The sequence below is a fragment of the Musca vetustissima genome, unplaced genomic scaffold (assembly GCF_032173495.1).
Source record: "Musca vetustissima isolate MV318-11 ecotype Yass unplaced genomic scaffold, APGP_CSIRO_Mvet_v1 utg37063, whole genome shotgun sequence".
NCBI classification, from domain to species: Eukaryota; Metazoa; Arthropoda; class Insecta; order Diptera; family Muscidae; genus Musca; species Musca vetustissima.
The window spans coordinates 1-14,110 of NW_026886882.1; the positions used below are offsets into that span (position 1 = coordinate 1).

Here is a 14,110-nt window from a genome sequence, read left to right on the forward strand (position 1 = left end):
AATTTAAAAATTTTCTTTACACATCAATGGTCCTTAAAATCTAGGTTAATGTTTTATATAAATATATATGTATATTGTGGTTAGTTTACATTTAGTTGGTATTAGTTAAAGTTTGTATATGTAATGGTAGTGGTATCGGAAACCACTCTTGACATAATGTCCCACGTCATGTCATACCAATCTGTTGGTTATTAACAAACTAACTACAAACAGCCCAACTACTTTTAGGTAGATTTAGTGATTCAAGGAGCTGTGAGGATAACGAACAAAGTACTACCAAAAAATTTAATTATTTATTTTTAAGTGTGTGTATGTGTGTATAAGTGTGAAGAGGATTAACACAAAGTTTAAATTTTCTAAAACCAAATTTTCAATATCAACATTTTGAACACTATTTTCAAAGGATGCAAATTTTGAAACAAGAATTCCTCATGTGTGTGTATAAATGCATGTGTGTTGTGTTGTATATATATCGAGTGATTGTGTGTGTGAAATTTCTTTTCTTTTTTTGGGGTAGGGGATGCTCTAGCAAACATTTCCAGTGCTTCTACACAGGCTTATGTTGGGAACCATGCTTTCTACAAACTACTAAACATGGGGTGTCTTTTTAAAAGAAAATCTTACCAATTGTTCGTTTGTTTGATTTTTTTATTTGACTTTAATGCATTGCCTATAATTAGGGGTTAGTTTCGTATTTTGTTTGATTTGGCTCGATATTCTGATGATGATAATAATTGATTTATATAAAAAATATATGGACAGCATAGTGCTTCGATTTTTTTTTTTGTGATATTTTTTATTATTATTATGTATTTTTTTATTTATTCAAACAATTCTTCCTCTTCGGCAGCTAGTTGTGCAAAATGATAAAATAGTGAAATAAAAAAATATATTTTTTGTTAGATTTTTTTTTAAATATTATTTGCTGATATATATCTACATATGTACATAAGGAAAATATACACAGAAAAAATTTAATTTTTCAAATTTTCTGTATTAATAAAGAAAAAGAAAATTTGGAAATTAGGGTCCAATAAAATTTTTGGCGACCAATATTTTGTTGGGCCGAATATCTTTTGGGTTTTAATGTGTTCTACATATAATTGAAATATGTATGAAAGCTGTGTTGGTACTCCACTACCAGTGATATGGTGATAAATTTAAGTTCTCGAAGAAAAAATTAGATTAAAACCAGTAAGGAAAGTAGTAAAGTCGGACTGGGCCGACTATATGATACCCTTCACCATTTTGGGTATATTCAACATATATATCCTAACAGACGTCGCGTGTTTGTTATGTATCTATATCTGAAACGATTTCAGGGAAACTTGTCAGATACTAATTTATATTACTTCAGTACGTTGTGTCAATCGGCCTAGATATATATCTTTTCACGAAGTTTAGCAACGTCATAAATCTGAACCGATTTTCACGATTTCGTGCAAATCGAAAAATATATAGAGACTTTAGTGCACCATTTACATAAAATCGGACGAAAATATATATGGGAGCTATATCTAAATCTAAACCGATTTTGACGAAACTTATTACATATCATTCTGGACCTAATTCAGTTCGATATGCGAAATTTCGTGCAAATAGGGACTTTGATGCCTACAACGGATGAAAATATATATGGGAGCTATATCTAAATCTGGACCGATTTCCAGGAAATCTAACACACATCATTCTACTATTAATTCATTACGCTCTTCCAAATTTCATGCAAATCGAAAGATATTTAGAGACTTAGGTGACCCATTTACCTTAAATCGGACGAAAATATATATAGGGACTATATCTAAATCAGAATCGATTTTCACGAAACTTTGCACACATCATTCTAGACTCAATTCAATATGCTGTGCCAAATTTCGTGCAAATCGAAAGATATTTAGGGACTTTGGTGCCCCATTTACCTTAAATCGGACGAAAATATATATAGGGACTATATCTAAATCAGAATCGATTTTCACGAAACTTTGCACACATCATTCTAGACTCAATTCAGTATGCTGTGCCAAATTTCGTGCAAATCGAGAGATATATGGGGACTTTGGTGTATCATTAACCTTAAATCGGACGAAAATATATATGAGAGCTATATCTAAATCTGAACCGATTTTCACGAAACTTAGCACACATCATTCTAGCCTGAATTCAGTATGCTGTGCGAAATTTCTGGCAAATCGAAAGATATTTAGGGACTTTGGTGCCCCATTTACCTTAAATCGGACGAAAATATATATAGGGACTATATCTAAATCAGAATCGATTTTCACGAAACTTTGCACACATCATTCTAGACTCAATTCAGTATGCTGTGCCAAATTTCGTGCAAATCGAGAGATATATGGGGACTTTGGTGTATCATTAACCTTAAATCGGACGAAAATATATATGAGAGCTATATCTAAATCTGAACCGATTTTCACGAAACTTAGCACACATTATTCTGGGCCTAATTCAATACCCTATGCCAAATTTCGTGCAAATCGAAAGATATTTAGTGACTTTGGTGCACCATTTACCTTAAATCGGACGAAAATATATATCAGAGCTATATCTAAATCGAAACCGATTTTCCTGAAACTCACCACTCATCATTATAGACTCAATTCAGTATGCTGTGCCAAATTTCGTACAAATCGAAAGATAAATAGAGACTTTGGTGCACCTTTTGTCTTAAATCGGACGAAAATATATATGGGAGCTATATCTAAATCAGAACCGATTTTCACGAAACTTAGCACACATCATTCTAGCCTGAATTCAGTATGCTGTGCAAAATTTCTGGCAAATCGAAAGATATTTAGGGACTTTGGTGCCCCATTTACCTTAAATCGGACGAAAATATATATAGGGACTATATCTAAATCAGAATCGATTTTCACGAAACTTTGCACACATCATTCTAGCCTGAATTCAGTACGCTCTTCCAAATTTCATGCAAATCGAAAGATATTTAGAGACTTAGGTAACCCATTTACCTTAAATCGGACGAAAATATATATAGGGACTATATCTAAATCAGAATCGATTTTCACGAAACTTTGCACACATCATTCTAGACTCAATTCAGTATGATGTGCCAAATTTCGTGCAAATCGAGAGATATATGGGGACTTTGGTGTATCATTTACCTTAAATCGGACGAAAATATATATGAGAGCTATATCTAAATCTGAACCGATTTTCACGAAACTTAGCACACATTATTCTGGGCCTAATTCAATACCCTATGCCAAATTTCGTGCAAATCGAAAGATATTTAGTGACTTTGGTGCACCATTTACCTTAAATGGGACGAAAATATATATCAGAACTATATCTAAATCGAAACCGATTTTCCTGAAACTTGGCACACATCATTTTACGCTTAATTTAGTATGCTGTGCCAAATTTCGTGTAAATCGAAAGATATTTAGTGACTTTGGTGCATCATTTACCTTAAATCGGACGAAAATATATATGGGGGTTATATCTAAATCTGAACCGATTTTCACGAAACTTAGCACACATCATTCTAGACTTAACTCAGTACCCTGTGCCAAATTTCGTACAAATCGAAAGATATTTAGTGAATTTGGTGCACGATTTTCCTTAAATCGCACGAAAAAATATATGGGAGCTATATCTAAATCTGAACCGATTTTTCCCAATTTCAATAGGGTTCGTCCTTGGGCCAAATAAGTGACCCATGCCAAATTTCATCCCATTCGAATAATAAATGCGACCTGTACTTTGCTTACAATTTAACATGGACAGACAGACAGACGGACGGACGGAAGCACGGACATGCATAAATCGACTTAGAAAACGACTCCCTGTACCACAGTGTGGTGAAGGGTATGAAAACGACTTTAATCGATTTTTAAAAGATTTTGGGTACATATAATGTTTTCGATTTTTTATATTCGAAAATATTAAAAAAAAATTTAGTACATAAAAAAATTTAAAAACTTTAAATTTTTTATTAAAAATATTTTTTGAATTTACGTAAAATTATTTTTTGGATGTTTCCAAAAATTTTGAATTAAAAAAAAAAAGATTTTTTTTTTAATTTAATTTTTTTAGATTTTAAAACAATTTTGAAAAATTTTAAAACTTGTTTTTAGGATTTTTAGATTTTGAACATGTAGATCAATTACTTTACTATTCACAATATCACCAATAGAGGTTAGTGGAGTATCATCGGTTTGGAATAGCCCAGCTGAATTTGATTTATTTTCCTGAGAATTTTGAAACAATGTTTATTTTATGTTTTGATTTCAATGTAACGATACAAATTTATTTACATGGGGACTAAATATTTACAAAAGGGACTCTGTGCCAGGGAATCTAAAAAAAATCTACGTAGGGATTTTCAAAACGTTTTTTTTTCCAAGCTACAAACTATTTTTTTTTTAATTTAATAATAAAAAATATAATTTTCAATACTTACGAGTCAATGGTCTGGCTGGGTGCTTAGACCACAAATAACGATTCTTAACGGGCGACAAGAACGAATCTCTGGTTATGGGGCTGGAGGCACGTGGCACCGACAAGGCGCGCAATGGTGAGCCAGCACGGAAGGGGGAGCCGGCACGGAGGGGAGCTAAGTCATCCATATCCCACCAGAAGGGATCACGAGTGAAGGCCGAGATGGGGGCATTTGGGTTGGGGTCCAACAAATCCCTGAAGCGGTTTCTGGGGTGGAAGACAGGGAGTCCTGCAGAGGTGGGCAACAGCGACGACGGCGACGATTTTGAAGGAAAACGGTTGAGACATTAGCGCATTTATCCAGTTGAGATGGTGTGTGTGTGTAGGTGTGTGCGAATTATTTTTTTCAATGACAAGTGCGGGTGTGCGCATTTGTTGTTGCCATGAGAGAGCGAGAGCGTGACGCAGCGTTATTATTTTGGTTTTATTATTGTTGTAACATCAGACAGAGAGCGGGGATTAAGAAATAAATAAAAAGATGTATGTGTGTAGTTTCTAATTCGAATTTTGAGTTTGGTTTTTACACTGTAGACATTAAAATGCAAGTTAGAAAAAAAAAGAATAGAGAAAGAAAAAAAGTAAAGAACGAAAAACAGAATCACAATCAAATTTCTTTTGGTCAACAATAATTTTGATTATTTTTCACCATGCGTGCCACCTGTTTCCAAGATTATGATGAAGGGGTTGGAAGGGGTTGTTTGGAAGGTAGGGTGGGTAGAAATAAATCATAAGGACTAAAAGCCAAATATAAATATGGAAATAAAAATGATGCTGAATGATGGACAACCCAGATTTTTAAGGGTGTTAAGAATTTTTTTTTTCTGTAAAGCGAATTAAAAATCAAATTCTCCCTTTGTCTTGAAATAGGAAATTTGATCTGAATTTTTGTTGTTTTTAATCATAAAGCCCTACAAATGTAAATGAAAATCTGTTTTTGTGAAAGAGATTAACTAAAAATACAAAACGAGAAAGGAATTAAAATGTAAGGCATTTGGTAAGCAGTTTTGCTTTTTGGGCAAATGATGGTAATTGCTTAACTACATAAATAGAGAGAAATAATAATAAAACTAATTCTAAAAATAGGATAGGGTATATACATAATTTGAAGAATTTTAAGTAGAAAAAAATTTAAAAAAAAATCGTAACATTTATAAGAAAACAAAAATTAAGCCATGAATTGCTTTTAAGAATAGCGAAGGGCTAAAATAAACCAGTAAGGAAAGTAGTAAAGTCAGACTGGGCCGACTATATGATACCCTTCACCACTTTGGATATATTCTACACAAGTATCCTAACAGACGTCGCGTTTTTGTTATATATGTATATCTGAACCGATTCCAGGGAAACTTGCCAGAATCTAATTTATAATACTTTAGTACGTTAGGTCAATCGGTCTAGCTATGGATCTTTTCACGAAGCTTAGCAACATCATTCTAGACTTAATTCAGTGCCCTATACCGAAATTCGTGCAAATCAAAAGATAAATAAGGAATTTGGTGCACCAATTACATAAAATCGGACGAAAATATACATGGGAGCTATATATAAATTTGAACTGATTTTCACGAAACTTAGCACACGTCATTCTAGACTTAATTCAGAACGCTATGACAAATTTCGGGCAAAATCGGATGAAAATATATATGGGAGCTATATCTAAATCTGAACCGATTTTCATGAAACTTAGCACGCATCACTCTAGACCTAATTCATTACCCTGTGCCAAAATTCGCGCAAATCGAAAGATATATAGGGACTTTGGTACACCATTTACCTTAAATCGGATGAAAATATATATGGGAGCTATATCTAAATCTGAACTGATTTTAACGAAAATTAGGACACGTCATTCTAGACCTTATTCATTACGTTGTGCCAAATTTCGTGCAAATCGAAAGATATTTAGTGACTTTGGTGCACCATTTACCTTAAATCGGACGAAAATATATATGGGAGCTATATCTAAATCTGAACTGATTTTAACGAAAATTAGGACACACCTTCTAGACCTAAATCATTAGGCTGTAACAAATTTCGTGCAAATCGAAAGATATATAGGGACCGTTTACATTAAATCGGGCAAATGTATATATGCGAGCTATTTTTAAATCTGAACCGATTTTTCCCAATTTCAAGAGGGTTCGTCCTTGGGCCAAATAAGTGACCTGTGCCAAATTTCATCCAAATCGGATTATAAATGCGACCTGTACATTTTTCACAAAAATACATGGACGGACGGACAGACAGACGGAGACAGAATCGACTCAAAAAGTGATTCTATGCATATTCTCAAAAGGAACCATGTGTCTATCTCGATTATTTTCGAAAGGCGTGGATTTTTTAAATCCTGTTTTTAGGACCTTCCAAAGGCGTGGATTTTTTAAAGCATGTTTAAGGGCCTTCCAAAGCGTGGATTTTTTTAAATCATGTTTTTAAGGACCTTCCAAAGGCGTGGATTTTTAAATTATGTTTTTAAGGACCTTCCAAAGGCGTGGATTTTTTAAAAAAAAAGAAGGCGCGGATTTTTTAAAAAATATTTTTAAGGACCTTCCAAAGGCGTGGATTTTTTAAAAAATATAAGGCGCGGATTTTTTAAAAAATATTTTTAAGGACCTTCCAAAGGCGTGGATTTTTTAAAAAATATAAGGCGCGGATTTTTTAAAAAATATTTTTAAGGACCTTCCAAAGGCGTGGATTTTTTAAAAAATATTTTTAGTGACCACTAAGAAGGCGTGGATTTATTAAAGAATATATTTCCAAGGACCCACAAGGATTTAATAAAAACTATTTTCTAATGACCTACAAGGCGCGGGATTATTGCAAAATATTTTCCAAGGACCTACCAGGCGCGGGTTTATTGCAAAATATTTTCCAAGGTCTTTCAAGGACATTGAAGAAGGAATTTTTTACAGAATATTTTTTTATGGACCTGCAAGGCGTGGATTTCTTAAAGAATATTTTCCCAAGGACCTCCAGAGGCGTTGATTTATTAGAGAATAGTTTTCCAAGGACCCACAGAGCGTGGATTTATTAAATAATATTTTTCCAAGGACCCACAAGGAGTGGATTTATTAAAAAATATTTTCCGAGGACCTCCAGAGACTTGAATTTATTAGAGAATATTTTTTCAAGCACCTCCAGAGGCGCGAATTTATTGAAGAATATTTTTCCATGGTGCCACAAGGCGTGGATTTATTAAAGAATATTTTTCCATGGTCCCACAAGGCGTGGATTTATTAAAGAATATTTTTTCAAGGACCAACAAGGCGTGGATTTATTAAAGAATATTTTTCCAAGGACCAACAAGGCGTGGATTTATTAAAGAATGTTTTTCCAAGGACCAACAAGGCGTGGATTTGTTAAAGAATATTTTTTCAAGGACCAACAAGGCGTGGATTTGTTAAAGAATATTTTTCCAAGGACCAACAAGGCGTGGATTTATTAAAGAATATTTTTCCATGGTCCCACAAGGCGTGGATTTATTAAAGAATATTTTTCCATGGTCCCACAAGGCGTGGATTTATTAAAGAATATTTTTCCATGGTCCCACAAGGCGTGGATTTATTAAAGAATATTTTTCCATGGTCCCACAAGGCGTGGATTTATTAAAGAATATTTTTCCATGGTCCCACAAGGCGTGGATTTATTAAAGAATATTTTTCCATGGTCCCACAAGGCGTGGATTTACTAAAGAATATTTTTCCATGGTCCCACAAGGCGTGGATTTATTAAAGAATATTTTTCCATGGTCCCACAAGGCGTGGATTTACTAAAGAATATTTTTCCATGGTCCCACAAGGCGTGAATTTATTAAAGAATATTTTTCCAAGGACCCACAAGGCGTGGATTTATTAAAGAATATGTTTCTAAGGACCTTCAAGGCGTGGATTTATCAGAAAATATTTTTCCAAGGACCTACAAGGCGTGGATTTATCAGAAAATATTTTTCCAACGACCTACAAGGCGTGGATACATCAGAAATATTTTTCCAACGACCTACAAGGCGTGGATACATCAGAAATATTTTTCTAAGGACCACCAGAGGTGTGGATTTTCAAAGGACATACAAGGCGTTTAAAATTTTATAAAAAAACTATTGTTGTTCAAGTTTATCAAGATAAATCCTAAGAGCTTTCAGAGCTTTTGCATTAAGGCATGGCTTTAGGCAGGCAATTCATGGCATACTTTTAGGCGGCATTTTTTTCTTTTCAAAATTCTTCAAATTATTTAAAGGCACTACTTAAAAAAAAACTTAAAAGAAAATAAAAAAATAAAATCGATAATAACGTAGAAGAGTTTGCATTGATGCTGCTGGCAGCTGGTACGGCTAAATAAAAACGTAAACCAAATTCACAACAAAGATTCAAAGAACACGCTGCAAGCCCATTCAACATTAAACAGATATCCAATTGAATTTTCTTGGTATTTTTGAAATTATTCCTTCAGAATGCTGGCGTTTTTTTTTTTGTATGGGGAATAATTTCTACACACCAAAAATTTGGAAAACAAAAACGACATTTAGGCATTTAGGCCATTCAATTCAAAAGACGCCAAACGAACGTAACAATTAAATTAATCTTTTTTTAGCATTCCAAACATGTTCACGAAGGCCTGCCAATTTGACAGAAATTTCGCTCAAACAACATGAAACGTATAATTTGGAAAAATTTGCGATTCGTCTTTACCATCAGCATCGAAGGAAACTTCATTGGGGCGGGGACCCCAACGACCGGGCTTAACAGGAGTGGGACTTGGAGAGCCAGCACGCTCAACTACTACTCTAGGCTTTTCTTCATCGGACTTACTGGCAAAGAGTTCATCCAAGGGTTCCAACGAGCTGGCACGGAACAATGGCCGGGTGAAGGGGGCCAAGCTGGCGGCACGATCGAACACGGAGGGGGCACGATCGAATAGAGATGGGGCGCGAGAGGCACGAGATGCACTTGGGGGAGGGCCAGCCAAGTAGGATGGTGGTGGCACATAGGGTTCACTGCCAGCGCGCCTTACACGACCAGCGGGAGAGGGAGAACGGCGAGCTGGAAAACAACACAAACAAAAACATAAATTAATAAATTTGTTTTGTTAAAAATTCTTTTTAATTTAATGAAGTGTTAAACAATTTTTAAACAACATAAAGTTTATACAACACGCACACACACTCATACACAGAGAGACAGAGAGAGAGAGACACCTGTGACACATGAGCACAACACATATGTGTGTGAAAATATGCAAAATGGAAACATTAATACAAATTGCAAAACAGTTTTGTTGTTGTTTTTTTTTCATTTTTTCAACATGCCACCATGATAAATTGAGTGGGACCAAACTCGAACCTGGGTCCCGAACTTATGTAAATAGTTTTCATATCAACATTTTGCAAATTCCTGGGAATTTTCGTGTCAGTTTGTGTGTCTGTAATTTTATGCATAACCATTCCGTTTCGAAATAATTGTGTCGCAACATACACACATATATACACACATAAATGTCACACAGATGTGTCTATGGTCAATGAATAACACTGTGATACAAAACAAAACTAAAATTTTTTTCAGGAGTTCTAATGTACCAATACTGTTTAGTTGGAGTCCCTGGACCACGAATATACCTTTGGTTTTTCTGGGTCACTTCGAAAATTTGTTTTATAACGGTAAATGTAGGAAAAAACGTGGTTCCATAGATTTTCACTTTGAAACGCGTATAACTTCTTTTCTTTCTAACGGATTTATATTATTCTTTTTTTCATTCGAAGAGTAGAATTTTATCTTTCAAACAAGATATATATTTGGTAAATCGGTTGAGGATTGGCTGAGTTACAGCGGTTGAAATGTGAAAAAATACGCATAAAATTACAAAATTTATTTTTCTTCGGACTGTACGATGAAATTATGATATCAAACCATATAAGTTTTATTATATTACGGGGAAGAAAATTAAATTAGCTTTCGAAAATGATAAAAATCAAAAAAATCGGTTAAAAAATGGATGACTTATGCACATTTTTGTATTGATTCTATGCATATTCTCTAAAGGAAATATGGGTCTGTATCGTTTCCTGTTACAAACCGTTATGTTTGTAGCAGGCAAAAGGAAACGAGATAGACCCATATTTCCTTTAGAGAATATGCATAGAATCAATACAAAAATGTGCATAAGTCATCCATTTTTTAACCGATTTTTTTGATTTTTATCATTTTCGAAAGCTAATTTAATTTTCTTCCCCGTAATATAATAAAACTTATATGGTATGATATCATAATTTCATTGTACAGTCCGAAGAAAAATAAATTTTGTAATTTTATGCGTATTTTTTCACATTTCAACCGCTGTAACTCAGTCTATCCTCAACCGATTTACCAAATATATATCTTGTTTGAAAGGAAAAATTGTACTCTTCGAAAGAAAAAAAGAATAATATAAATATGTTAAAAAGTAAATGTGTTATTCAAGTTTCAAATGGAAAGTCCATGAAACCACGATTTTCTCTATATTTACCGTTATAAAATTAATTTTCGAAGTGACCCAGAAAAACCAAAGGTATTTTCGTGATCCAGGGACTCCAACTAAACAGAATTGGTACATTAGAACCCCTGAAAAATTTTCGTGTCGCACAGTGTAATTATTCAGAAAAAAGGCAATTATGTATGAACCATATATGGGGAATATGAACATAAAATGATTAGGAAAAAAAACTACACACAAATAAGTTATGCAAAAATAAGTTATACAAAATTACAAAAATATATTTATAAAAAAAATTAAATAAAAAATATATAAAAAAAATATACAAAAAATTGATTCTAAATTTTTGTGAATTTACACAGTTTCTTGTGGCACATTTGAAAAGGATTAAATAGACGAACAGTGGAGTTTTAATAGAATATTTTCCAGGGATCCACAAAACGTGGCTTTTTTTAAGATTTTTCTTTTCAAAAACCTACAAATCTTTGAATTATTTAAAAATATTTTTCTTGGACCTAAAGAGCGTTGGGGGTATTTTGGAATATTTTTCTTGGACCTCCGAATATTTATTACAAATAATTTGCTAGGATATCCAAGATGTGGATTTTTTCAAAGAATATTTTTCCGGGGATCCAAAATGTATGGATTTTTTTAAGAGTATTTTTCTAGGGATCCTCAAGGCTTGGATTTTTAAAGAATATTTTTCTAATGACCAAAAGGCGTGTATTTTTAAAAGAACTTATTTTCCAAGAATCTCAGAGGGCGTGTTTTTTTTAAAGAATATTATTTTAAGGACCCTCAAAGGGTGGCATTTTTAAAGAATACTTTTCTAAAGATCTACACCGTGTGTATTTTATAAAGAAAAATTTTCTGGGACCTACAGTAGTGGATTTTTCAGAGTAAACTTTTCCAAGCTTCGAAAAATGCTTGGATTTTTAAAGGATATTTTTCTTGTGACCTCTAAGACTTGGATTTTTAAAAGAATATTTTTCTAGGGATCTACAAGACGTGGATTTTTTAAAGATTAAATTCTCTGGGATCTACAATCCGTGGATTATTTTAGGAATATTTTTCCTGGGACCTGCTAGGTTATATGAAGAATATATTTCCAACGAATTACAAGGCGTGGTTTTTAGAATATTTTTTTAGGGATCTACAAGGCGTGGTTTTTTAAGAATATTTTTTTAGGTATCTACAAGGCGTAGTTTTTAAATAATATTTTTCCGAGACGTGGATTTCTTAATGAATATTTTTCCACGGATCTAAAAGTCATGGATTTTTTATAGAAATCATTAATTTTGTAGAGAATTTTTTCTACAGATCTACAAGGTATGGTTTTTTTTAAAAAAATATTTTTCCATGGATCTACAAGGTTTGTATTTTTAAAGAATATGTTACAAAACGTGATTTCTTTAAAGAACATTTTTGCAGGGAATAGTTTTTACAAAAAATTATTTTTAAAAAATAGTATTTTTTATCAAAAGTTAACAAAGACTAGATTTTTTAAAAACTATTTTCCCAGGAACCCAAAATGCGTGGATTTCATAAAGAATATTTTTTTACAAAAAGGGAATTTTTTAGAGAAAAAAATTATTGGCACTTACAAGACGTGGATTTCTTAAGGAATAATTTAAGGACTGAATTGGTTAAAGAATTGTTTTTCAGGGATCTACAAGACATCGAAATTTTAAAGGGCTCTAGAGACGTGAATGCGTATATTTTAAGGAATATTTTCTATTATCTAAAGATCTAAGAACTTAAAGATTGAAAAAATGATTCACTTTCTGGCCTTAAAGTTCAAGGATCGAAAAGGCAAAGAATTTATACCAAAGGCGAAATCGGGGAAAAAATCATTGGTTTTTTTTTTAATTCGAATTTGTTGCTGGTAACACTAATTTTCGTCGCTATCGCATGAAGAATATTTTTTATATATTTATTTGTAAAATATAAATATATAAAAAATCATATTCATGTATTAGGTTTATTAATTAATATATATCTTTGTAAAAAATTTACGTTTCGTGTCTATTTTAAAAGTTGTAACGTATGTCGAACAAATATGGCATGTATCAGATATTATTTATACGCTATGGTGTACGACAAATATTTCACATACATTATGGTTATACATAAAATATTTATTACTTTTTTAATATAATTTGTAATGATTTAGATCCTGATCTAATTTTTATACAATTATTTCTATTTTCAGATACATTTTCTTTCCAGGCATAAATAATAAAATTAATATTGGTCCACACAAAAAGGTATGTAAACAAATATTATATTAATGAAATCCATTTCATCTATATGGTGTCATCATAGGTGTGTGTGCGCCGTATAAAATGTATGTAAATTAAGATTAGTACTTACCACACAACTTAACTTCAAAATACAAAAAAAATCTAAGTCGTTGGTATAGCAAAAAACAAACATTGATATACACAAAATAATAAAATTTAAAAAAAATAATAATGAGACACAGACATAAACATTAAACAACATTTACAATCATATACTAGCATTCAACATAAATCAAAGGATATATGTATACCACAAGAAAAAATTAAATATTTTTTCTTAATACAAATAAAAAAACTTCGTTAAGTTCGTAAGGGAGGAATTTCTTTATACCCTGCACATTTAAAATACCTAAGATCGATTGAGATTTGCAAATGGAACAGACTCTCAGGTTGGAAGATTCAGCTACAACCTTGAACATACACAAAATCCCTTAAAATACCCAACACAATGGCATATAATTATCATTTGTGGTAGCAGAATTTGAAAATCAATGAGAATCCAGAATATGAAATTATAGCCAATTCGGTTGATAAACGTTCCTAAAATTCACAAAATAACGAATAAGGCAGTATTAGTCAATATTTATCATTTTTGTTTGGGAGACTTTATACCCATAACGAAACCTAAACCCAGTAAGCGGATAAGACCGACCATACAAAAACTACTACGAAAAACTAACTTTCTGCTGTTCTATATTCTGAGTGTGGGTAATATTTTGCTATACTTGCCCCATTTTAAGTGATTATAGGTCAACAGCTCCACTTTCCAAACCTGGTATATTTTGGAAATCATGTTTTCCCGAGGCGAATATTTACGCCATAAAATAAAAATTTGATCACTTTAGGTTTTGGTTGATTTG

General features: G+C 32.6%; 1 protein-coding gene across 3 annotated transcripts in view; it reads right to left on the reverse strand.

Moving 5' to 3' along the window:
* Positions 1-789: 789 nt before the first annotated feature.
* LOC133334371 (uncharacterized) overlaps positions 790-14,110 on the reverse strand; it is a 46,481-nt gene continuing 33,160 nt past the window's right edge. The window contains exons 6-8 of one of the 3 annotated variants that reach the window (XM_061542667.1): positions 9,288-9,518; positions 4,445-4,711; positions 790-850 (exon numbers count right to left, since the gene is read on the reverse strand). In XM_061542667.1, coding sequence (XP_061398651.1) covers positions 822-850; positions 4,445-4,711; positions 9,288-9,518 — 527 coding nt within the window. In that variant the 3' untranslated portion in view covers positions 790-821. Of the gene's footprint in view, positions 851-4,444; positions 4,712-5,373; positions 5,433-9,167; positions 9,519-14,110 lie in introns of those variants that run through there. The other 2 variants (XM_061542666.1, XM_061542668.1) reach the window with 2 other exon arrangements.